Source organism: Phyllostomus discolor, chromosome 2 (assembly GCF_004126475.2).
Source record: "Phyllostomus discolor isolate MPI-MPIP mPhyDis1 chromosome 2, mPhyDis1.pri.v3, whole genome shotgun sequence".
In the NCBI taxonomy this organism is placed as follows: Eukaryota; Metazoa; Chordata; class Mammalia; order Chiroptera; family Phyllostomidae; genus Phyllostomus; species Phyllostomus discolor.
The window spans coordinates 80205887-80232403 of NC_040904.2; the positions used below are offsets into that span (position 1 = coordinate 80205887).

Consider the following 26517-nt stretch of genomic DNA (forward strand, 5'->3'; position numbering starts at 1 on the left):
GAATGATCCAGCCCTAAATGTCAATAGTGCTGAGGTGAGAAATCCAGCTGCAGCATGATCCTGTCATTCATTAGTGTGTAGGAGATCAGTTGGTCTAATCTTTGGCATTCACTTACTGGCGCAACTACAGTGAGTTCAACCCAGTCCAATATTTCCTTTCAACAAGTGTTTATTAAGCACCTACTAAACTTGGCACTGCAGAGATTCAGAGTGAGTGAGACTGGTCTTTGCAGACATGCATGTATGCCTGATATTTTTTTAGATGTGTAGCCTTATCTCAGCATTATTTGTCCCATAATAAATAAAAGCAAATAAGTGTAAACTGCAGAAAATTTTTTTTTAAAAAACAGAATTCTAAAGGTGGGTTCAATCAGTAGTTAAGAAATAGAAGAAGCCCCCCCCAAAAAAAACCCAGTTGAAAATAAGTTGAATATATGAGACACAGTTTATCATGCTTTCTGATGTTTAAAGTATATATGATGAAGAGGGCAAAGGGTGGGGGAATGGGAGACATCTGTAATAGTGTTAACAATCTTTAAAAGTTTTAGAAAAGAAAGTAGATATATTTTTTAAAGTGAGCTCATCTTCAATTCTAATGAATCACTCATTTAAAAATGTTGGTCAGAAATCCCTCAAGTGTTCTTGACATTTTTTCCCTATATGAGGCATAATTTATTACTCATGAATTTGTATTTTATTCCTGGGGCCTTATGCTGCTTTTGTAAATGTTGACATTTATTCCAACAGCAACAAGTGATCCATTTCTGGATTCTGTCCCACCTAAAACTTCTAGAACTCTTGAACAGCCAAGGGCAACACTGGGTAATGTTTTTAACAGAAAAATTGTTCTTTGTTTTCCATCAAAAGAAAATCCATGTGAATGCCTTTCTTCCAAATGACCATTTCTTTCCATCAATCTAATTATTTATTTCTTTCCTATTTCTGAATATACATATTTTTTCCTATAATGCAGACATCTGTGTTCCATTTTGGACTCTTCTTTTCTTTGTACTGTAATAGAAGATATCTTTCCCTCTTTAAAGGAATGAAAAGCTTTGAAAACTGCATGGACATTTTCATCATCCATATCATCCCATCTTGTGCCTGTGGCCTGTATCACTGTCTCCCATGCATTGAATCTGCCTGGAGTCAGCTACTGAACAATTATCACTCTGACCTTTTCCCCACTTCACATTATTATTTCATCCATCATCTTTCAAGACTACATGCATTTTTATCCTTAGTCATGTACTTGTAGCATGTGCTTTGTAACACCATCTAAAAGCATGTTAAAACTCTTAAAAAATACCTCATTTTAACTGAAATTACTTGGTGGGATGGGGTGTTTGTGTTTTCAGCTCCAAGTGAAATACCATTTGGTCCTCAAAAAGTGGAAAGCATTCCCCATCCTGAAATGCAACCTACAACACCTGGTAACTAACGACATTTGTATAGTTGTTTGCTTTGAAAGAACAGATAAAGTGACAGAAAGGAACCAATTATATTGTCCTTTTAGGAATATTTTTAGTAGTAAACATTTCTCTTCATTTCCTCCCATAAATTGTGAAGAATTTTTTTGTTGCTATTCTTCTTTGAAATTTGCCAATGAGAAAATAGCAGCAGAATTATAGATAATTATTTTAAAATATATTCACTTTTAATTAGCACATTTAGATACCACCAGGTCAGAATATTTTTCTCAAAGTAGGTTTCAGTATAAAGAGTCCCAAGTAGGCTCCGCAGTCCTGGACGTGAGGAAGAAAAAATGGGCCAAAGAAAGGTACACAACCTACATTTTAAGGTAGAAAATTATTGGAATCATGAGGTTCATTAACTCCTGGTGAGGTTAGTAGAGCACTACAGAATTAAAGTTCTGAACTTTCTATTCTGTTTGGTAAATCATCTTTTGAGTCCTTAATGGTACTATGTGTTCTTAAATTCTTCAGAGGTGCTCACCAGCAGTACATTTACTTGAACAATGTACCTTCAGTTCTCATATAGAAATTTAATTCCTTTGGCCCAATCAACACATTAATTGAGCACCTACTGTGAGTAAAGCGAGGTGCTGGGCATTCTAGGAATACAAAGAAACAGAAAGCAGTTCTTGAACTCAAGAAGTTTACAAGTTTACATTCACAACCTGACTGAGCCCTGAGAAGCATCATTTATGAAATCTACTTCAAATCTTCTTTCAGCTCCCCTGCAAACTACATCCATCCCTTCTACACCTAAACAACGCCTCAGGCCCAAACCACCAAGAATCAAACCTGGTAAATAAATGGTTCTTTAACTTTTCAGGATATTTAATTCCAAATAGATAATATCCATCTCTGTGCCATAAACATAAGTGCTATGATTCTATAGGTTAAAGTTTCTTTAGAAAATTTGAAGTTAACTAAAGATGAGTAATTAATAAACCAAACTAACAAGAATCAATCATTTCTAATAAGATTTTATTAAAAACCATATGATGTTCTTGAAAATGAACTTTGGTTTAAACCTGGAAACAAGTCTTGCTGCCACAACATGACAAAGTGAGATGTATAGTACAATTCTATTTCTTGGTATGCCGTCCCTATTTAAGTATTTATTAGGCTGACAGTTCTTATTTGTTTGGTGCCTACTATGTTTTCAGTTTCCCCTGGGACAATGACTGAGATGGAAAGGCTAGGATTCCAGCTTCCCAATTTCTTATAAACTTTAAAAGATAATATATAACAAATAGTGAGAGAGCAACCAAAGATTATGTAATCCACTTGTGAGACCATGATACATGTGTAGAAGGTCAGGAAGAGTAAGAGTTGAGGCAGTAAGCTTAAAATATGTGCAGGATTTGGGCAGAGGAAAAAGAAAATGGGAGCAATATATTTTAAGGCACAGAGTTTGGGTGGTAGAGGTAGCTTATCAGTCTAGAGGGGATTTTCTTCATTGTCAAATAATACACTCAGAATCACATTCAGCAAGTTGGGGTTTTCTTAGTCCATTGTGATATAAATACAGGTTTTTATATAGTCTATACCATTATGACTGAGTTTGAAAATTCTTTTCCAGAACTTTACTCACTGCATACTTTATAAACACTGACTAGTACAGATGGCAGAATATTTGAAAGGCCATTCAGTTATTCTTTGGAGGATATCTTTTTATTGTCTCTAGGATATGTTAATATCTCTTTTCCTTTCACCAGAAAGAACCAAAAGGCCTGGAACAAACACATCTAAAATTTCTAAAAGCCCTGAACCAACATGGACAACACTGGGTAAATGATATGTCCTTAGTAGATGCGTTACTTCATTTCACCATGGGAAATCCGGGATCCCCACTTTCCTGTAATGTCTCAATCAGTATTCTAAAATGCTCATTTCAGCAATACTGAGTATTTCATGTAGTACATGGACTCGGGCTTTCATGGTTTTGGATATCTGGCTCCACAGTTAGTGGACCTGAACTCAGCATTATTCATCATTCTATGCCTTGGAAAGCTATTAAACCATTGTTTCTTTGTCATCTTCTACCAAATCATTATATTTGAGGTTGAGTCTTATACATAGTTCTCTCTCCTTTTTGTTTCTTTGCATAAGGCCCTCAAGTTCAACTTCAGGCTACAATTGGAAAAATGACTATTATGGTATTAGTAGAATTTCTTTATGCTGCAGATTATAGCATTGTAGTTATCAGAAAATACTAATTTGAAACATGTCTTTTCTTTCTGGTGCTTGAAGAAAGATGTAGCTGAGGAATATGAAATAATGGTGCATGATTACACTGGGTTTTTTTAAAGCATGGATTAAATTCACGGTCTTTGTGTACTTATTATGGTTATTTAACAGCAATGCTATTTCTGTTAGGTCAAATATACTCTAGAAATGTTTCACTGTATTTCCATTAAATGCTGTTCTGTGAAATATTCTTTTAATGGACTATTTCCAAACTCTCCCAAGATGAAGGGTTCATTCCACTTAAAGTATAGATTTTTCTTTTGTGGTTTTAGACACTGAAAGCCTAAATATTGATTTGTTGATTGCTTTTGTTTCTGTATTTTTCTAGCTCCCAGTAAAACACAATTTATTTCTTTGAAACCTAAAACCCCTCTCAGCCCAGAAGTGACACATATCAAACCTGGTAATTACCCCGAAATTCCGTTTAATATTCCAAGACCTGAGTTGAAAGTCATTTTATGCCACTCTTTAGAGCAAGGACTTCTGATTTGTATTTTGGTGTTTGATACATTTTGCCATGAAAAATGCAAAAATGCTATGAAATCTCATTGTAACCAGCCCCTCTGATAGTACCACAGCATCACTCTGAGCTGTGGGGAGGATCCTTATGCTCATGGCCACCAGAGAACAAATACAGAAACAGAATGATGTACCCAGGGCTGACTCCCTTGTCTAGGACTATGAAATAGTTCCCAGTGCCAGAGTTGACTGGAACTCTTGGGATACTGAACAATGGCCTTTCAGCTAGAGAGGGAAGAAGGGTTCCCATGCCCTAAGAACTTTGCCTTGTTTGGAGCATCTCAGTTTCAGGCTGTGAGACTAAAGATTCAAGACTACGTATTAAAAGTACAAAAGCTTAAAATTATAGCATAAATATTTAGCAAGCATTTTGTCATGTCTTTAACTCATCTGAGGAAGGCATTGAAAAGGGATAAACTGCCACATGTATGCTTGCAATATATTTGAAATTTTTGATGCCATATAGGACAGCTTGAACTTACGGTACATCCTTTTTTATTATATAGAAATAGTTCAAATAAACCAATATATGCATTCTTGGAATAATATTACAACCATGTACTGCCATAGTTTAGTAAATGTAAAAATTTTTCAGGTTTTCTCAACAATAATGCCCTCTTTCAGTACTTTTCTTTTTCATCTTACTATGTAATAAAATTCTAGCCAGAAAATTGAAACAAAATAAAACAAAATTCGTGCCAGGGGAAGTCTCAGCAATTTAGGGAAAAATTGAGATGAAAATGATTGAGAACAGAAATAATTAAGTAGGAGTATAGATTTATTCTTTAATCTCAGTGTTATTTGGCAAAGTATAAAATTTCTTATGACAAAAGAAAATTAAGATTACAGAGGGTTGTATCTCCCTGAGGCTCCATAACTTCTTTCTGTACTGGGGCCAATTTCTGAACACCAACTTCTGTGTACTTCTCAGGAGATATTAATGGTGTTTTGCTGAAGAAAAGAAGGCTCTTTTGCAGGGAGGAGTTAGTCTATATATATAATCTAAAACAGAGACAATTCCCTACATAAGGATTGTAGGACATACTAAGGGACCAAATTTTTGGTTTTTTCCATCCAGAATCTATACAACAGTTTACATATTGACTTATTCAATAGTACATATATGGGATCTTTGTCACTACTCATCATTTTCATCTAAATTTTAAACCCTTAGCTCTTGGAAGAATGTATTTTTCGCTATAATGTTCAATGAATTTTTCATTAATCCATGTTTTCAAAGGACAGTTACCAAAGCAAGATAGTTTCTGCTTCAGTGGACATGATTTTTTTTTTTTTTTTTGCAATGAAATGGATAAGGAATAAACTGTAGCTGCTCAGGGAAAAAAATTCTAATGACTCCTTTTCAAGAGGCAGTGAAAGGCAAGAGGAGTGTGAGCAGGGGTGGTGTCTTCCAGTCAGAGAAATACAATGATGTATTCTTACTCTGAGAGGCCATTTAGAGAAAGAGGCATAGCTTATAAAACTCAACAGCCCTAGAAGCAAAAAACAGTGACAGTGAGCTATATGAGAGACGGGTTTAATGCACATTTACTTTTAAATCATGCTTGGGGACTTTGGAATAAGGTAGTAACTATTATATTTATGTTATATTTTGAATAGAGGGCTATTACCAAGCAGATTGAGAAATACTACTGTGTATTTGGTTCACCAAATTTAAATATTTCTCCAATCTAGTTATTTCTGTTATTACATAATAAAATTTGGAAACATCAAAAAATGTCTCTAGATGTTAATTTCTAAAAAGTTTTCTGAGGAGTTCATTAATACAAATAAGAGTTGGAAGGTGTGTTTTTATTATTCTAAGGTACTTGAGCAGAGACTTCTTAATTTGACATTTTCCTTTTAAAGTGTAGAATATTATTGGGAAGCTTAATGCATTTATATTCCTTTGATTTCTACCTTTTAACCACTTAAGAATATCCACACTTCTTTCTCTAACAGCAAGTATAGCCACTTCAGAATCCGCAGCTAAATTTATGCCAACTCAAGTTGACATCAAGGCAACACAGAGTAATGACTGAATCTCTTCAAACCATTTATTTTTATTTTAGGGCAGGCCACCATTATAGCTCTGCTGAAGATTTCTGTTTCTAGCCAAGGTTCAGAAGAGCAAACAAACCACCAAAAGCTTTTTGATTTGAGTAATTCATTGCCTTTCCCAGGCCTCTCCTCACACTCCCTTTTTTTTTTTTTCCACTTCACTTTCCACACAGGCTGCTTTTCCTCTGGTTTTCCTCTGTGGTTAAACTAACAAGTAAAAACCGCCAATGGTTTTGGCTTGTTTTATAAGCAGAATCCAGTGCTTTCTTGAAAATCCCAGCCATCTACTTGCTATGACTGTATTTGTCTGCCTCATCCAATAAGAATTACTTCTTTCATAGTTCATCTTTAAGAGTGTAATGACTTTTAGCTCTTCAACTTTTTTAAAGATTTTATTCTTATTTATTTTTAGGGAGGGGAGGGAGAGAGATAGATACAGAGAGAGAGAGAGAGAGAGAGAGAGAGAGAGAGAGAGAAACATCAATGTGCGGTTGCTGGGGGTTCTGGCCTGCAACCCAGGCATGTACCCTGGCTGGGAATCGAACCTGGGACACTTTGGTTCCCAACCTGCGCTCAATCCACTGAGCTATACCAGCCAGGGCTATCTCTTCAACTTTTAATAAACTAAAAAGAAAAAGGGAGAGCCTTCCAATTAATTTTATGTGTGGTAGATGGAATTGTGTGTTGTTCTCACTAGTCATGAATCCACGATGAGCAAGTTGTGTTTTTCTTTGTTTTGTGCTGAGGTGAGTGGTGTAGTTATTGGCATGTCACTCAGCCTTTTTATGGAATATTTTTATACCTTTATCTATAAGACCTTAAAATTGTCAATAGAGGGAGTCTTCAGAACACAGATTCACTTTAGTAAACACTGACTTTAATATTTTCATATGCAGGTGAATTGGAAGCTTAACTGATGGGGTCCATATCTATGTGGTCTTGGTCTGTCAGGAATTTTTTTTAAAATGCAGATTTTTCTTTATAAAATTAAAAAGTCAATATCCTTTAATTTTTGTAAAGGCTACCAATGCTCAGTAGCAAATTTTACTTACTTTTTCATACTTATAGAGGGCATCATTGTAGAAATTAAAACATGAACTGCAACCTCAAAGTTTCAAAAGAATTTTTGTTGTTTATTACTCTCAGATGTGGTGCATCACTCCTAACATTTGAATGAAATTGGAGATTTTGTTATCTGTTAGAATATTTAAATAATATTGTTATTCAATTTATTTAGCATTTCATGAAATCTGAGACTGCTTCTTGGCTCCTGTTGATCTACTAATGAAAGTGGACTAAATTTTATATGTAAACCAATTTGTTCACCAGCAATAAATGCTAGTAAATTTGGAGAACAGCATGTGAACCCTCCTGGCATTTTGTAGACTATAAGTTCAACTTTTTTTCATAAAATAATATCAAATCCAGCCAGGCCAAAACTTATTCACAACTAACAGAACTCAGGCACAGCAACAGGTCTGATGGGTCTGCTGCCTGTTCCCACTGCCTTGAACACACCTGACTGTCTTGCATGAAGCAAAATGCAGGTGGACAGGAGCTCCAGGCAACCTTGGAGAGGCTGCCTCAACCTCCCTCTAATGAAGTGTTTCCTCAAGCACTAGGAGCAGTATTCAGAATATTAGGTAGTGTAGAAAATAGGTCAAAATCTACCAAAAAATTAGAAATCTCAATTCTTACTTTTATTGTGGTCTGTGGAGAAGATGTGGGTGTTGAGCGTTCTGTTGTTGAGCCAGTAGAACCTGGTGGGTCATCAATGAGAGAACACTTTTTAGGCTAACGGATGTTTAGTTTCTGCCCTAGATGGTGCTCTTCCTCATTGCCTCTGATAATGCTTGCTCTTGTTGCAGCCCCGGAACCTCAGACTCCAACACCATCACAGTCAACAATAGGTAACGAAGTTTTCTCACTTTAGTTAGTGAAAAAGAATTATCTCTCTCTCTTTACACTCTCAACGTCGTCCTTAGCTTTGGCTTTTTAAAAATTTATTTCTTCATTGTCCTTCAGATCTTTCTGTCAGCCATTTTTGCCAGAAGTTCAACTCTCTGCCTGTGCTCTTTGACACAGAGGTTCTGAGACAGCATGCAAGCCACAGTGACTTTGATTTGACACACTCTTTATTGTCCCTCTTCACATTGGAGGACTGTGTCCTGAACTGCTTTTAGTCTGGTAATTCCACTGCAGGACTGTGGCTTCTTTAGGACGTATTTGTGCTTTCACTTTTGAAGGTGTTTTTCTTAGTTTCAAAATTCCAACATTTGCAGATTTTCTTGAAAAACCTTACGGTCTTTTTGAATCTAAATATTCTGCTGTGTCACTAAGAAGTTCATTAACAGAGAGAAAAATAAAAAATAACCCCAATCTTTATAGTTTCTTTTTCTTCAAGAGAGCAAATAGTGTGTTCTGCTCGTACCATCTTAGCCAATTACCCCTATTTTCCTTCATAACATGAACTGTTGGTTACTTTATTGCATTCACATATTCCAAATAAGAATCATACCATTTTCTTTCCGTTTCTCTTTCCAAACTTAACTGACTGGCTATATTTTTGTTCATTTTGTTTAAAAACACAGGCATTGACTTAAATAAAGGAGTTTCTTATGTGGATAAAACTTTCATCATTTACATTTGCTCAATTTAGTAATTAAAAATTAAGTATTTTCATATTTAAGTAGATTTTATCATTTTTCCTTTGATTTTGATTCCTTCTTAATGATGTTTCATGCAGTCTCAGAACCTGGAACACGGGGAACCAAACCTGCAACAACAGCATTAGGTAATGCAGTTGCTGAGCGGGCGATGGGCGTTACACTTTGTTCTGACTGCCGGTGTCTTTATTAACAGGCTCACATTAATGGATTAATTCATTAATATTCATCTGGGCCTGTGTTCTTTGTTCCTATTCATGAAAATGTTTTAAATCTGTAGTTTTATAAACTATATCTCATTTTAAAAATTTGCCATCCCTGAAATCTTTTCTGAATTCAGACCCTTTTAACACATCTCACTGATTTGTAGATTTTTTTTAATACTAAGTGCAAAACTTTTCCTTTTGAATTTTAGGCCAAATCAATTTTAATTTTTGTCTGTAGTGGCTTTTTAGAAGTAACTTTTCTCATGTTCCTATTGAACAAGAACTTTCAAAAATTTTTGTGAGACTGTTTTTTCCAAGCTATCCAAAGTTCTGGATTTTCCATCTCAAAGTGGAAGAATAGGGGAACTCTTGAACAGTGATTATTTATAAACCTTTGACCAAAAAAAAAAATTATTGAAGACCTCACTTAACTCAGTAAAAAATGATAGAAAGTTGCAAAACAGAAGGGTACATATCCACAATAAATTGAAGAACTTAAGTGTGCTTCTAAGCTGTATGCACTTTTGTTCATTTTATGTTCAGTAGCTGATTTTTTTTTCTTCAGCTCCACGAAAGACTAAACGACCAGGTCGTCGACCCCGCCCTAAAACGACTCCTAGTCCAGATGTGCCCAAGTCCAAACCTGGTAAATGGAATGTTCAGGGTTTCAGTTAACACAGAAAGTAGACTACACTAGCTTCTGATATAGTAGCTACCTACTACCTAAATAGCTAGACTTTAGGGACCATTATAGTTGATTTTTATATTTAAGCAACTATACTTTCTATATGTATATTATATGAATATATTTATATTTTTATTTATAGATACACATAGAAATAAGCTGACTCACTAAGTATATTATTAAAGTAGAGCACCAAAACTCTTATGCAGGATGCATATTCATGGCAGATGAGCTGTGGAAAACCAATAGGGAACAGGGGAAGGAATGGGGGGGAAAAATCAAAAGGAAAATCACATTTTAAAAAGTACACAGTTTAAGTAAAGATTGAGGAATATTGTTTCCTTCCTCAAGATACCACTTCTTCTTATAATTAGTATTTTTGGTTTTTTGTTCCATAGCTCTGGAACCTGCTACAGTACAACCGGAACTCTTGGTGCCCACGATTGGTAATTCCACCCTCCTGCACTGCTTTCCCAGTGTCACTTTTGCTTTTCCCACTCTCCACCTAGGCATGACTGCATCTCTACCTCACTGCCACGATTTCACTCCATGTGTCTCCTCATTTCCTATCTGGGTCTGAAGACCTGAAGATAGGAAACTTCTAGGAGAATCCTGTGTGCTTCTTGAAGGAAGGTCTGTGGTCTTGGACACAACTTCCTGGTTTTCCACAAACTCTGTCTTTTCATCACATGTGTCCTTGTGTTGACAAAACCATCTACTCTTTTGCAGACATGGCCTCCTCTGCTCATCCTGGACTTGACAAGTGGCAAAATGTTATTCCTGTGCCATGATTATCATTTCAGTGATTTACTCATTCAACTTGTATGACTTTCTTCCTTTTAAAAAGCTGCATGAAATAATGGCTTCTTCAGCATTTTTGTCTCTTTGAAAAAATGTTTTCAAGTATGTTTTGATAACTAGAAGCACAAATACTGTTCTTGTTCTAGGATCCAGTATAAAATAGTATGGTCTTTGTAACTTGAGAACATTAAAAGTCCCAAGCTGGTTTTATTGTTTTTAGTACAAAATTCTGTTTAATGATAATTAGGTCATTATAAGTTCTCAGCATTTACAATAAATCTGTCACTGCTTTACTTTAGAAAATTCCAGAAATCAGTAACCATATAATGTTGTTTATAATTTCAAGTGTTAAAGATTATTTCCCAGGTCTACTAAGCTAGTTTCAAATTTCTACCATGTTTTTACACTGAACAAATCAATTAAGAAATAGAACTATTATACTTATTGCATTTGAAATTACTTATGGAGAAAAAAGTCTTATAGTTCTTATTACTTTTGCTCCAAGACACATTTTTAGCATTTCCCAAATTGTTTTTCCTTTTGGAAAAATGTATAGAAATGGACACATTTACCACCCTTCCCACAACTCAGAAGTTAAACTTTTTTGTGTATTCACTGAATTTATATAGTATCTTTCCTCAAGCATGTAGGTCCCTAACTCTGACAGTCACAGCCGTGACCATTATGCTAATTTTTAATACCTCTTTATTTAGCATCAAAGCCATCCAAAATACCTAAAACCACACATGGACCAGATGTACCTCAAATCCAGCCTGGTAACTACTTCTTTCAGTGCCTTGATCTATAACTAGGAAAACATTGTACAAGTAACATTAATCTTGATGTTCACAGCTCTGCTATGGGACTAATTATAGTACTTTTTCTCCTTCAGATTCAAAACCACCAAAGCAATTACTTCCTAAACCCCAAACCACAGCAAAACCAGATGTGCCTTCAATTAAAGCTGGTAAACATAATTTCCAATGCTTTAGTTTAAGACTCTCTTTCTTTGGGAATGTTGCTGAAAATGTTTATAATTTATCATATCATACAAAACGTAGAAACCCAAGCACCATAATTTTGTTCGTGGCCATCCCAAATGGTCACGCCGATGTTTTATGTGGTAAATGAACAAATCAATGCATGGGAAATTAGTAAATTTTACAACTGATACTGACAGACTCCGTTTTCTTAAAGAATGTTTTAGGCTTTGTTTTCTGAATTTGGGTGTGTCATGAATAGAAGCCTGATTTTTCTGTACCTGGAATATTTCTGAACATGAGTGGAACAGCCACCAAGAGGGAGCATTCGAGAAAATGACACTGTGTTCTTCCTCTGCAGACACATAATTGGAGGTTGGCCTCCTCTGAAATTCCTTACTGACATTTGAAACAGTAACGATTTACTAAGCAATTTCCTACCAAATGAGGAGATATTTATATAATAGTGCTGAAAAGTCAACTGTTTTGCAACTGAAATTTTCTCCCAAGATTCTGATTAGTATAAAATTCTAACTTACTAAGAAAACATCTTGTATAATAAATAAGCCTATCAAGAAGGCAGTTTATATCAGTTGAGAATCAACCAGGTTCTGTATCCTGTGAATTAAGCATCAGTGAGCACCCAAAAGTTTAGGCTTCCTTTTATTATTTATATCTCTGTTTATTTTTTATGATGCAGCCTTTAAGCCTGTTATAGTTGAGACTGACTCTCCCGCCATAAGCATAGGTAATGATGGATGTCTTCTTTCTTGGTCAGTGTTTCTTCAAGCTTGCCCCTCTCACCTCTGTCATTACTTGTATTTTCTTGTGTAAACAATTATTCAGCACTCTTTCCATTCATCTCCAACATTGTTAGGGACCTTTTTAAGATGGTTAGGCAGTCTCACATCTGCTGCTCAGCTATAAGCTTTCTTTGGTCACCTTCACAGACAGTCCTTGCTCCCAGCACTTGATGCTGTCGAGTTACAGGTGCTCTCTCCAGCCATCTTCAAACCAGGAAATTACTGAGATCTCTGTTTTTATGTACACAATTTATGGATCTGGGAGAGCAGGAATAAAAAGCTGGTTAGGGTTTGATGCAGTACAGAATTATCTCTTTCTCGAAAAATCTCTTGCTTCCTTGATTCCATGCTATTCAAAGGCAACTGGAATGAATGTCAACTTTCTGTTGACAAATTCATCTTATGATGCTGAATTCCAAACAAAATAGGGATTCATTCCCCTTTTTGTGTTTGAAGGCAGTCAATTTTTTAAATATTTTCATCCTGTTGTTCTCACTTTCTCCCTCTTTTCTGTCTGCCATATCTCCATTAGCTCTGATGATGCTCTCAGAAGTGGCTTAAGCCAACTCTGTGCTGTGTGTCTTGGATAGTCAGTAAAAAGCAATCTTTATGTAATTGCTCACAGGGGTTTTGGCAATAAAAATGTTTTAATGTTACATTTAATTTCCTGAATTTAAAGAAACATTTAAAATGAGTTAGATTTTAATTTCATATCTATGCATCATTTTTTATTGTTGTTCAAGTACAGTTGTCTCCATGTCTCCCCCACACTCTTCCCTGCCGTATCCCCCCCACCTCCCACCCTTGATCCTATCCCCCTTTGGCTTTGTCCATGGGTCCTTTATACATGTCCCTTGACAACCCTTCCCCTTCTTTTTCCTGTTATCTCCCTCCCCACTCGCCTCTGGTCACTGTCTGTTCTTTATTTCAATGTCTCTGGTTATATTTTGTTTGCTTGCTTGTTTTACATAATTTAATCATTGCAGAATACTATAGAATTATAGGAATCCTCTTTATCCAGACAAAAAAGTTAAATTATTGCTTTTCAGGCCTTTTTCTTAACCATCTCTGTTTCTTGCTTGAATAATTATCTAATTATCCATTTGAAATAAGTGTATAAATAAGAAATAGTAAGAAAGAGTATCACATTTATCCTGGAGAAAGGCAAAAGTTTATCTTTCATATAAATGTCACAGATCTCCAATAAGGAAACTGATTAAGATTTGTAAAAACTCTCCTGACCACCAACATTCCTTAAAACAAATATTAATAATGATAGTAAAAGGCTGTCAGATACTAACAGAGACTTTCATTAATTTTCAGAGTAATTTAAAATACATGTTATAAAACTAATTGATATTTTGGTGCCAAGTTTCCAATATAGTTGGATTCAGATCATTAAACATGGGGAGGGAAAAGCTTTTCATTGGCCTCATATGGACGCAAAGAGCACGGCTGTTTTGTGAGACAGATGGGTGTCAGAGTACAGCCATGTATAGAGAACAAGTACTATTTTTCCAGAGTTCAGAGCTGCTTTTTAAACATTATAAGGTTCAGAAGATTTATTTTCAAGGTAATTTTTTTTCCTATGTTTCTTAAATCTCCATTGCTTATTGTATTGCTTTTGGTCAGTTCCTGCCACAGACATTGAACCTGTAACTCTGAGAACTGAGGCTCCCTGGACAACAATAGGTAATGACCTTCTATGTGTTTAAGCAAGTGCGTTTTCTGCTCATTGCCCAGTCATTGCCATTACTATCTTGGTCAAGGACTTTTCTCTTTCCTAAGATTTTCCCATCATCCTCTCTTGTCATTCAACCAGATTCTTTGCTTTGAATAGATTGAAGATGTCTAAAACAAGCTACTTAGCTAACATATAAGCCCGTATGCAGCCAGTGCAGAGCACCTATCTCCCATACTACCCAGCTTTCTCACTACTTTACAGAGCCTGTGATTCTGCTCAGTGTTCTGTGGTAAAGCTGAATTTAAAATGTGATTAGGAGTGTTTGCCCCATAAACATCATCTATAATTCTGTGTCCATCAACAGAAAATTGTTTTAAGATATATAGTGTGTTTTTGTTGTCTATCAGGGATATTAAGAACTGAAATGTGCTTTTTCTGATAACATTGAATGGGATGTATGCCTGCTGAAGTATTATCTCAGTACAGTCTCCCCGTAGCTGGTGAGCCTGGGTCCCTCTCTGACATCACATGTACATGTTGTGCTTCTGACTTCTTTTGGGTCAGGGTCGCCTCTGAAAATCTGATGCCGGCAATAATAGTAATGCTTTCAGATTATGTTATATATAACATTATGTTATTCAAATAATGTTATAGACTCTTTATCAGAAGAACTGTTAGGAAACCCCCCAAAAATCTCTTTGGCCTATGGATGACAAAGAAAACTTTGAAATAAAGAGATAAATTTCTGAAGACTCAAACTCTAGCAAAATTTTAGAAAACTTAGAGCCATCTATAAATCCTTTTTTAGTTTCTGGATATGTATGATATTAACCAGTTTCCTTTCTTCAGCTCCAAAAACATCACGACGACCAAGAACACGTCGTCCACGTCCCCCAGTTCCAAAACCCTCCAAACGTAAAACCACGCCAAGCCCAGAGGCACCGCAGACGGTAGTAGGTAAATATATGGTTCCTCTGCCTGTGGGACTGTGTCAGGTGTGGTACTGTGGTGGCAGTTTAACTTGGCACCTAATTAAACCCTGTTCCCCTTAAGAGTGAAGGCCCTAGTCAATACCTGTGACTTTCTCACACTGCTTGATATCTTCTTGGTACTTATGTATTTTCTTTGCTTCTTTGACTATCAAATTACATTTTTCTCTCTGATTCATGCAAAATTCACTTTCAAGAGAATTTGATGACTTCTGTCATGTGTTTAACATTTCTTTTAAAATTTACTTTTGATCATTTCTTACTACAGACATTGAACCTGTTACTCCTGGGACATCTTTAGGTAATGATTCTTTATGTCCTTCAGCAAGAGCTGTTTCATATTCATTCTCAAACCTATCTGTGGTACTATATAGATGATGAGGTCATAATTTATTATCCTATTTACAGTATTCATCTTAAAATATAAAAGGCTTTCTTTCTAACAGAAATGGCTATGGACTTGATTCAGGACAGCTATCTATTCCATATCCCAGTTGGAAATTGCATCGCATTGAGATGAGTCTGTTTAAACAGTACTGTATGTAAGAACTGAGGTCCAAATGTGATTATCTATATATCCCTTACTTAGACCACTAGTACAGTCTCAATGATAATACCATGAAGTTTCTTAAATAGCTCACTTTCTATATTCCAAGTTCTCCATAACGTTTTTTTACTTTGTTGCTGTTTCAGCTAACTTTGTATACTGTATCCTAGCAAATTACCAAGTGGAAAATTTGCCCAAACCTAGTCATTTTAAATTATAAGTGAATACTAACTATACAGTGTTGTGAACTTTTCTCACACCATCAAAGTTTAGCAGTGACTCATAATCAGGGTTGGACTAAGGACATTTCCAAGAAAATGAGAGTTTTGCATCTTTATTTCTTAACCATAACTGTAATGTAATTCTTAATCTCAGGAAAACTCTTAATTATAAATGAAAGCCTATTAATATACTAAAGGAGAAAATTTCAAACCAAAGTGTCAAACTTTTCTCCACTTAAAGAAACTCTGAGAAGTGTTAGAAAGCTTCCAGCCATGTTCCATCATCCAATTCACAGGTCATGGAGGCATCAGCACTATATTAATACAGAATTTTCTTCCTCCAGCTCCAACAACAACAAAGAGACCCCGTCGTCCACGTCTCAAACCTAAAACCACACCCCGTCCAGAAGTACCTCAGGCTACACTGGGTAAATAGGTGGTTTCTGCTTTGAGAAATCCAAGTATTCTACCTAAGTTGGGACCCTAAATTCTAGGCACATAATTTGTACATTCCCTATATGTCCATTAAGAGTAAAAGTTACTAGTTAGGAGAACATGAGATATCTGAGTGCCCCATGCTTCTCTGTTGGAAATCTTCCCCAAAATGTTCCTTTTACTTATTTTTCTTATAATTTGATTCCATTCATGTCTCAAAGATAAAGCTTGCTCAGTAAAGCATTAAGCCTACACAATCAAGTTGAGTACTTTTATTAATTCCTTCTAAATTCCCATTACCATATTAGCAGCTGTAAGATACACCAGAAGCAGGAAGTATGTATTATTTCTCAGTTTGTACTATAATTGTAAACAAAAGCTGCTCCTACATTAAACAAGTAGAAAATAACATAAGGCAGCATACCTATATGAATGTAAAACAAGTTCTCAAATGGTACCATTGCTGTATGCTAGGAGTATAGTAAATATTTACCAAGAACAGGGAAAAAAATTGAGGATAATTAGAAAGAAATCAGTACAGAATTTGGACTAGTGGAGGACAGAGCAGGGAGTGCGTCGAAGCTGTCATCGCAGACAGAGGAGGATTGATGCTGCCATCCTATTAAATGGACTCATGGGATGAATTAAAGGGGTGGGGGCGAGTCTGGGGTGTCTACTCAAGAGTTTAAATTTGATCCAGTGGACTTAGTGTCTTTTCCTGCACCATATCATGCTTTTTCTATTTTTAGAACTGAAGATGCCTAGTATAATGTGATACCACAGGAACAACTGAGAGGTTGTTGCTCACATTGTTATTGGGTTGGCCAAAAAGTTTGTTAAGTTTTTTCTGTACAGTGGCTCTAGTAATGCCTAGTTGTCTTTAACTTCAGATGCAACAATTTTGCAATTGTGTCACAATTTGTATTGTGACAGCTGTCATCTTAGTGTGCATTAAAAAAGAAAACATCAAAATTGGTGAATTTTTGTACAGCCATTTTAATATTGAAGATGGAAGAAGATATGCAATATTTTCAGTGTTATAATGCTTTATAATTTCTAGAAAGGTAAAAATGCAACTGAAACACACACACACACACACACACACACATGCACAAAAGATTTATGCAGTGTATGGACAAGGTGCCGGTGCTGATCAAATGTGTGAAAAGCGGTTTGTGAAGTTTCTTGGTACTATTGATATTTTTGGCAAATAATCCTTTGCTGTGGGGCTGTTTTATGCATTGGAAGATGTTTAGCAGCACCCCTGGCCTCTACCCACTGGAAGCCAATACCAGGAGAGAGCCAGCCTACTCAAAATATCTGAATCAATAAACTTATTGGTGAAAATGAAAAGTGTGTCTTTTATTTTACAGAAAAAATCATATGAGCTGTTTGGCCAAACCAATATATTAAATGCCACTGTTTTCACTAAGGATTAGTCTCTTAGTGAGTATAGTCTCAGCTTCCTTTTGGCTGTCTGTTGTAAGTGTGGTTGACAGACCCCAGGGTGACCCCCTACTCGCCACCCCATTTCACCTCCCACCCCCTTAGTTCCTGCCTCTTGGTGTTAAAACTTCTGTGCAATCCATCTTTTCCCTCCCCCTCCCTTTCTCCCTTAGAAGCCTTGTTTTTAGTGGCAAGATGAGTTTTCTGACATTTCATGCATTCACAGAAATCTCTTTGGTTTCTTTTTATTATTTTTGGTCAGCTCCTGCCACAATCTTTGAACCAGTTGTCCTTACAACCGAGGCTCCAGGGATGACACTAGGTAATGACACATTACGTTCATCAGCATCTTCTTTTCCTGCTCATTTCACACCCATTTCATCACTCTCCTAACTACAGCTCCTCCCACTTCACATGACTTCTGTGTCATCCTCTATTGTCCACTACTTCTTAATATAGTGAAGAGTATTAAAACAACTCATTTGCTTTAAGAAAGACAAGTACAACAAGTATAATCCTATTCACAGCTTCCGGAACTAAGACACTCTATTAACCAGAGATTTTCATCCTTTAACTCCCCAAGTACCTGAATGAACTCACCATCCACGTCCCAAACCTAACACCACACCAAATCCTGAAGCACCTCAGACTGAACTAGGTAAATGTGTACGTCTTGGAAAAGTAATCCTGGCAACCCATCCCAGTGGGGGCCAGACAAAGTGAAGGGACAAGTCAGCATCAGCAGCTGCTGACACTCCACAGTGGGCTTGAGAACACAGTTAGAGAGGCATTAGGTTGTAGCCAAATTTCTTGTACTTGGTGAGCTGGAATCTTCCCTCTGTCTATTTCATTGACTTCTTATTTGATTCTCAACATCATTTATTCTGCTGCTTTGGGGTTAAATGTTCTGAAAGTGTCAATTAAATCCATCTGATCTAGTGTGTCATTTAAGGCCACTGTCTTTTTGTTGATTTTCTACATGGAACATCTATCCATTGATGTCAATGTGGTGTTAAATATAGTCCTATTATGACTATATTACTGTCAATCTCTCCCTTTGTACTTACGCTTTAAATATTGAATATTTATTGTGGACTGAAACAAATACAGAATGATGTGTGTTTGAGTAAATAGGAAATTATTTCTTGGTAACTATAAAAGCTGTGTAAACAAAGTAAGGACCTAGGGCCAGAGTTGGCCAAAATTTTCTATAAAGGACTAGATAGTAAATATTTGGGGGCTTTGGGAGTCATTTAGTCTCTGTTGTAGGTTTTTGTTTTATCCTTTTTTTAAGCAACCACTTAAAGTAGGAAATAAAAAGCATTCTTTGCTCTCATGGGCTGTTTGAAAACAAGCTTTGGGAAAGATTTGGTGCATGGGCCATAGTTTATGGGGGGAAGGGAGTGAAGAAGCACCCAAAGGAAGGACATGTGTAGAAGCCAATGAGAGAAGGCAGAGGCTTCTCTGACCAATAGAGGCTGTCAGGCTTCTAAGTGTTGATCAGAGCATTTTATTTGAGGTTGCTGCAGTTTAATGGGGCAGTGCAACAAGTCAAAAAGGGATTTTGAATATTAGACTTAGGAGTTTGGATTTCATGTTAGAATCACCACTATCCATACATGGTCAGGCTTTCCCTAAGCGCTGGGCAGAGGGATAGATACCCTGCTGTCCCACAGATACCCCAGACTGACTGTCCTCTTAAGTACCCCTGTGTTCTCTTTCCAAAGATGAGTTTTCAACAAGATGGGTGTGGTTGACTTTGCTGCATTACCTACACTAGGATCATCGAAGTGAGTGAGAAACTTTGGGGCATTTCTGAGGAATAGCTGTCTGAGTACAAAGATAGTCTCCAAGGGAGAAATTGGTACCTGAGTGAAGAGACACCATATTTTCAGCTTAGGCGGTTAATAGTGTTTGCTTTGTACCCCTGACACATTATTACTTTGGTATAATTCTTTTTGAAGTGAATGTTCTGAAACAATATAAATGTTTACCATTTCAATGATTTTTATTAATGTTTTTGGTCAGCTCCTGCTACAGTCCTTGAACCTGTTACACCTATAAAAGAGGCTCCAGTGACAGCATTTGGTAATACTACTTTCTGACCTTCAGCAAGTGCTTTTTCGTTCATTGTCAAATCCATTCCACTCTGTCGCCATTTAATTCCATTCTTCATTTTATGAGTTGAACATGCATGAAACAAGTTACTTCTTGTTCTTAAGAGAGTCATACCTAAATCTCATTTGGGATAGCTTCTTACCTTGTAACTTACTTTAAATTTTTTTCATGCCACCTTATGTTGTTTTTTAACTTTTTAAAATTTTTGTTCAAGTACAGTTGTCTCCATCCCTCCATTACTCCCCCCAACCCCAGCCACTATGTTTTTAGATTAACCAGAGTGCTCTGTTAAGGTAAATTACATATAACTATAGGAGTGTCTGGTCTTGATCTATGTTAACCATTCTGTAATTGGAGCGTTTCATTATATGTTCTTTGTACATCTACTTTTTTATCTGCCTGGTTTTTTGGTTGTTTTGGTGACATTTGGGTAATATGTTTTTAGTGATTTGTCTAACAGATAGTGTGATCAAGGCTGGTAAGTTTAAATAGAAAGCCCCATCCTTAGGGTTAAACTGACTCTCCACCTTACTCTTCACCTTAGTTGAGAAATGATTCCTAACTTTTTTAATGCAGTCAGGTAACTCTAGGATAGTGTAAAAAATACAGATCTGACTCTCTGAATTAATAATTTTATTTTTATGTCAATCCCCCCCTCATATCTTCAATAACAAATAAGATACAATAGCATAGTGGGGACAGATTTTTCATACTAGAAAGATCCATTTCCTAAAACTCAATAAAATCTCTCAAAGCTTTGGGAAACTTAAAGATTTTTAAACCCTATAAATTCACAGAAACATACAGTTTAAAGTAACCAAAAGTTATCTTTTTCCACCTCCAAAAACATCCAGAGGGACATGTCATTAACACACAAACTTAAAACCACTCCATGTCCAGATACACCTGAAACTGCACCAGCTAAAGGCAGAGTCCATGGTTAGAAGAGCCTAGGAGCCAGTCACTGATTGAGGATGTAAACCCACATAACTCCCAGTGAGGGAGTCATGAAGAATCCTTCCCCCCTCAGGGTTGGCAGGGAGTTTATATTTGGAGGAGACATAATCAGCCCTCTAGCTCTGAGTACCAGGAGATGTGTTTTACTTCTCAGTCTGTAGGCTAATTGAACACAAAGTCTGTTCCTGTGTGAAAAGTATAGAGAATGAGAATAAGGCAGGGTGTTTTTGCAAATTCAAGATTTTTCTTGAGTGCATAAACATTAAGTGTTAGATGCATCATTTGAGGTCTTAAAAAAGTAAAAAATCTATTTGGGCTTCAGTAAGGTAGGGACAGAGTTTGGGCCTTGATGTGATAACACAATGTACACAAACGGAGAGGTGAGAGTGAACAAAGGTGAAAAAGCAGGAAAGGTGTAGAGACAACCAGAGGGGGAAGAGAACCTGCTTCTTCTGTCAGTTAAAGTATTTTATTTGATGATTCTGCATTGGATGACACCATGGGAAGTTGAAGGAGGCTGATATTCCCATGGGCATGAGAAATCTCCTTTTCCCATACTGAATCAAGTTTTCCTGTACTGAGAGTGGATGGGCACTAAACAGTGACCAAAAGTAATGACAGTCTCGTGAGATGAAGAAGTCCAAAACTAGTTTAGCCAAATCTAGACAAACCAATTGATTTCCTTTTGTGTTAGTTTGCTAGAGCAGTCAGGGCAAAATATTACAGACTGGGTGGCTTACACAACAAAAATCTATTTCTTACAACTCTGAGGGCTAGAAGTCTAAGATCAAGGTGTCAACAGGTTTAATTTCTACCAAGGCCTCTCTCCTTGGCTTGGAGATGGCTGCCATCTTGCTATGTCCTCACATGGTCTGTGCTCTGTGCACAAAGTTCCCTCATCTCTCTCTCACTTCTTATAAGGACATCAGTCCTATTGGTTAGGGCCATACCTTTGACACCTCATTTAGCCTTAACTGTCTTATCAAAGGCCCCATCTCCAAATACAGTCACATTGGGAGTTAAGGTTTCATGTGAGTTTAGGGAGACACAATTAAGTCCATAACCCCTCCTTCATCCAGATTTTTTTAAAAAAAATTACTCTAGAAGTGGTAGTACACTGGCAAGATTCATTTTTAAAAACTCTTTTATTCCTTCAGTTCCTGTTACAGATCTTGAACCTGTTACTTTTACAACTGAGACCTCTGGGACAACATTAGGTAATGACCCCCTCTCTTCCTTTCAGCAAGGTTTTTGCTTCTCATTATATAGTCCATTCAGTCTCCATTCCCATAACACGGCTTTTTCTTCTTTATGCGACAGCCACCATCATCCTCCATTGCCATTCAATCACTTCCTTCATCTCAAGAGCACAGAAGCCTCTTAAAAACAAGTTTCTTATTGTTTTTAGGAGAGCAAGCATGAGCTTAGTCAACAACATGTACCTGTCTTGTACTGCATTTGAAATTGTCATGCCATCTTGTGCTTTCTTGAATAGTGTTTTGTGTTAAAGCTGAGTTTAAAACAAATTGGGATCTGTTTCTTATCTAAGCTGATTTTCAGTAACAGCCACTCTTATGTTCCTTTGCACATCTAAGTTTCTAGAGTTTTTTTTTATAAACTATTTACATGTTATATTGTTTTGTAGTACTTTAAGTAATGTTTTATTATTAATTTAACAAATAAAGAATTACCCAAATCTGAAAATTTAAATTACAGACCTCTTCCTTAGTATGATCATAACTTCCTCTTCCCTTGCACCATAGTCAAGCTCTCCTTCTCCATCATTCAGTCCCCACTGAGAAAATGTTCTGAGGATCAGATTATAAATGCTAATCCTCATGACTTGAATGAGTGATTTCACTGTACTTATGAGTTTTCCCCAAAATATCCTCAATGATAAAAGAAAACACATTGGCATGAAATGAGTAAACTTTTAAAACCACAGACAATTTCCTGGAACTTTAGGAAAACTAACAGTTTTGGAAAAACCTCCCCTTAGTGTCAAGAGCCATAAGACCCAGAGTAACACAAGACTTTTCTTTCTTCAGCTACCAAGCCACCAAAAAGGCCCCATCGTCCACGCCCCAGACCTAAAACCACACCGAGCCCTCAAGTACCTCAGACCAAACCCGGTAACTGTGTGATTCCTTGGGTAAAGAATGAGCGTTAGTAGCCTAATGAGGACCCAAAGCGGTGCCAAGCTTTTATGTTCTCTAAGCATGAGGTCACGAGGCTTAGTCAGTAAGGTCCCCTCTTTCCAGGTGTCAAGGAGGATATGACTTTGTGAGATACAGTGGGTGCCAGAATATCTTGTTATTTCTATGTGAGAATCTTCTTTGATATGCATGCAGCCTATTTCTTGCTATCAAATTTCATTCAAATCTTAAAACCCTTTTAGTATAGCCAATATTCAGTGCAAGTAAATAAATATTCCTGGGTCAGTATTGGCAGCCATGGGTGATATGTCAGTTGTAGGAAAACTATTTTATTTCTAAAACAGTAAAGTTGAGTATATGTTTGCATGATAATACAAATTTTAAATATTGATCTTGCAAAGGAAAAGATCAAGGTATATATTGGACTTGGACCTTGGACCTGGACCCACTACAGGATATGAATGAATGGAGGGAAAAGTGAACCAACAGAAGGACTGGACATATGGATGGGGTCGGGGCTGGGTATAGGCAGTCCAGTCTAGAACAGACTGTCCTGCTTCTAGATTATCAAAACACAGCTGTGGATGCTGCCCCGTTTGGAAGGGTCCATCTGCAGAGCTAAAAGAGGATTTTGAGGACCTGACTCGAGCTTAGATTTGATTCAGAGACATCAACTCTCTCTTCACCTTTTCTGGGCTTAGACCAGATATATGCTCTGCAGATAAAATGATTATCTTTATTCTGCTCTCTTATGTGCCATGGTTTATTTCTTGGCAAGATCAACATAGTCCACTTCAGTGATTACTTTTTGTATCCATTTCAAATTTATAAAGTCTATTTATCCATGTTGACTTAAACATAGTAAGTATCCATGTTCAGCTGCCATAGAGGTACAGATTGATCAGATTTTTTAAATAGGCAGTTTCTTTTCTATGTGTAGATTAGAAAATAAACTTAGAGTTTTTCATACCAGTTAGAATCCATAAGTTAAAACCTAGGAGAACTTAATGCTGACTTTTAAGATACTAAAATAGTTTAAAAGCTAATCCTAAAACTGAGTGTAATTTGGCTAAATCTTCAAAGAACAAACACCTACTCTTTTTCTCAGTTGTTTTTGTTTCTTTGTTTCTGTAGAAGGATTGTATACAAGTAAGATTGTTTGGATGTGAATGTTCTAATCCTTCATGTATTTTAAAATCTCTCTGGGTTACTGTATTTTTTGGTCAGTTCCTGCTACTGTCCTTGAACCTGTCACTCTTAGACCGCAGGCACCAGGAACAACATTAGGTAATGGTACCCCATGTTTTCAACAAGTCTTATTCTGATTATTGTAAAATCCAGACTTTCATCTCACTTCATAACAGTGTCAATTGTGTCATCCTTTGTGGTCATCCCTTTACACTATTCTTAAAATTACAGAAACTGGTAAAACAAATTACCTGTTGTTTTTAATAGAACCAGTCATACATGAACCACATTAGTGGTTTATTTATTAGAGGTTCATTACATTTATTTGCCATGCAGCCTACTTGAAGTTCTGTCACAACATTCTGTGTTTTGTTTAAGCAGCATTTGTAACAAAACTGGTTTTAAAACATATCATGGATCTCTACCTCTTACCTTGTAAGATAAAGCCATTAACAGCCATCAGAGAGCCAAGAGGATTCATTACTACCTATCTACATTCCTACTTTTTTTCTATTTGTATACTATTTAGTTGTTCTTATTTTAATAGTTGTGTAGAAAATACACCCAAAATTGAAAGATTAAGCAGTAAATCCCAGATTTAGTATAACTTTCATTATCCATTAAAATTTAGCAACAGTTCTTAAGCTTTTTGTTGCCTAATCCAGATACCCTGTGAGACTGATTATAATTAATACTTTGTATTTATTTAATTAAAAAGTATTTTTGTTTTTAAAGAATCTTCTATGATAAAAGAAGATATAAAAGGAGTATATGTGAGAAAAATTGCAAATGAAAAAAGCAAATATTTTGGGTGGAAAATCTGTAGAGTCATGTTCTGGCCTCCAATAGTTTCCAGAAGCACAGACAATGTAATTATGTAGTAACCCAAGGTTTTCTTCCTTCAGCTTCCAAACCGTCACAACGCACAGGTCGCCCATGTCCCAGACCAAAAACCACACCACCTCCTGAAATACCTGAGTCCAAACCAGGTAAACCTATGTCCCTGGTTTAGAGTCCCAGCAGCCTAACCCAGCAGGGTCTCAAGAATAACATTTGGAGTGGAGAAAGATAGATTAAGAAAGACTGGAGCCTTGAAATCACCATTGTACATGGATGAGTAGAAAGATGGTGAGGAATAAAAGCAGAGAAACTAGGTAAAAGTAGAGACTAACCTGAAGAAAAAGCCTAACCACAGTACTAGTATAGAGGACGCCTGATTTCAAGGTGAAAGTCAAAGCTTTTCTGGGTCTAGATTGGTCCATGAATTTTCATGGTGGTGATCCTTAGGCAACTGATAGAGGAGTTGAAATTTGATCCAGTGTACAGCAAGCTCTTCTTTGCACATGAAGACATGATCTTTCGTAGCTTAGAATAGATGAATACCCTATTCAGTTCGGCGTGCTGAGGCCTCAGAGTCTTTCCAAAGATAAGTTCTCAGCAAACCCACACATCCCACTTTAGAATTAGTTAATTGAAGAAGAGAAATAGGGCAATAAGTTCCAGACTTAGGTATGACTACATTTTATAAAATAAACTGTATTCTTGTCTAGTTTAATCATTTTTAAAAGTTGCTATATAGTTCCAAAAGCTGTCATGCTACTAAGAATCATTTTGGAGTAAATGTTTGTGTTTTCTTTCATTTAAAACTGTTTGGTTTACTGTTAATACTTTTGGTCAGTTTCTACTGCAGACTTTGAACCCGTTACATTCAGGACTGAGCCTTGGGTAACAACACAAGGTAATAGCATGTCATGATCCTCGGTGCTTCCTTTCTCATCATCAGACCCATTCCATCCACATCGTAGCTGCAGGCTCCTTTGCTTCTTAAGGTCACATCATATCCTTTGTTGTCACTCCATTATATTCTTCATCATAAAAGTACTGACGATCTAATTCTTAAAACAAGTTATCCTTTATCTGTTATGCCTTTAACCATCTGAAATTTTATCATTTTGTGTGCTTTTTAACAAATGTTTTGTTAAATCTGGGTTTAAAAAGTAATTCTCTTGATTCTAACTACTATTATTGTGTCCAGGAGTTTCTTTATGTTTCTAAAAGTCTACTTTCTTTTAACTATGTGATAGTTGTTCTTTGATTGACATTTGAGTTAATCACATGGGCTTATTTAGTTAACTCTCAAAATATGTATGTGGGTGTCACCACCCCCCGCATTTTACCAGTGATTCTTCTGCTTCTTATTCAGCACAAGAGACCTAGAAATAATTTTTCACTTCTTGAACTAGTAACTTAATTTTACATATGATTCATTTCCAATGAATTTTCTATTGTAAAAAAAGATATATATTAGGGGGTGAAAGTTTCAGATTAAAAAGTTT

General features: G+C 36.4%; 1 protein-coding gene across 2 annotated transcripts in view; it reads left to right on the forward strand.

Moving 5' to 3' along the window:
* LOC114490991 (ABI family member 3 binding protein) overlaps positions 1-26517 on the forward strand; it is a 247096-nt gene that overhangs the window by 135755 nt on the left and 84824 nt on the right. The window contains exons 16-38 of one of the 2 annotated variants that reach the window (XM_036017995.1): positions 748-822; positions 1359-1433; positions 2196-2270; positions 3188-3259; positions 4048-4122; positions 8168-8209; positions 9046-9093; positions 9737-9817; positions 10255-10302; positions 11371-11433; positions 11550-11624; positions 12338-12385; positions 14073-14132; positions 14974-15081; positions 15382-15414; positions 16226-16309; positions 18025-18084; positions 19791-19850; positions 21995-22054; positions 22886-22969; positions 24221-24280; positions 25087-25170; positions 25860-25919. In XM_036017995.1, the coding sequence (XP_035873888.1) occupies positions 748-822; positions 1359-1433; positions 2196-2270; positions 3188-3259; positions 4048-4122; positions 8168-8209; positions 9046-9093; positions 9737-9817; positions 10255-10302; positions 11371-11433; positions 11550-11624; positions 12338-12385; positions 14073-14132; positions 14974-15081; positions 15382-15414; positions 16226-16309; positions 18025-18084; positions 19791-19850; positions 21995-22054; positions 22886-22969; positions 24221-24280; positions 25087-25170; positions 25860-25919 (1530 nt within the window). The remainder of the gene's footprint in view (positions 1-747; positions 823-1358; positions 1434-2195; positions 2271-3187; positions 3260-4047; positions 4123-8167; positions 8210-9045; positions 9094-9736; positions 9818-10254; positions 10303-11370; positions 11434-11549; positions 11625-12337; positions 12386-14072; positions 14133-14973; positions 15082-15381; positions 15415-16225; positions 16310-18024; positions 18085-19790; positions 19851-21994; positions 22055-22885; positions 22970-24220; positions 24281-25086; positions 25171-25859; positions 25920-26517) is intronic. The other variant, XM_036017996.1, reaches the window with a different exon arrangement.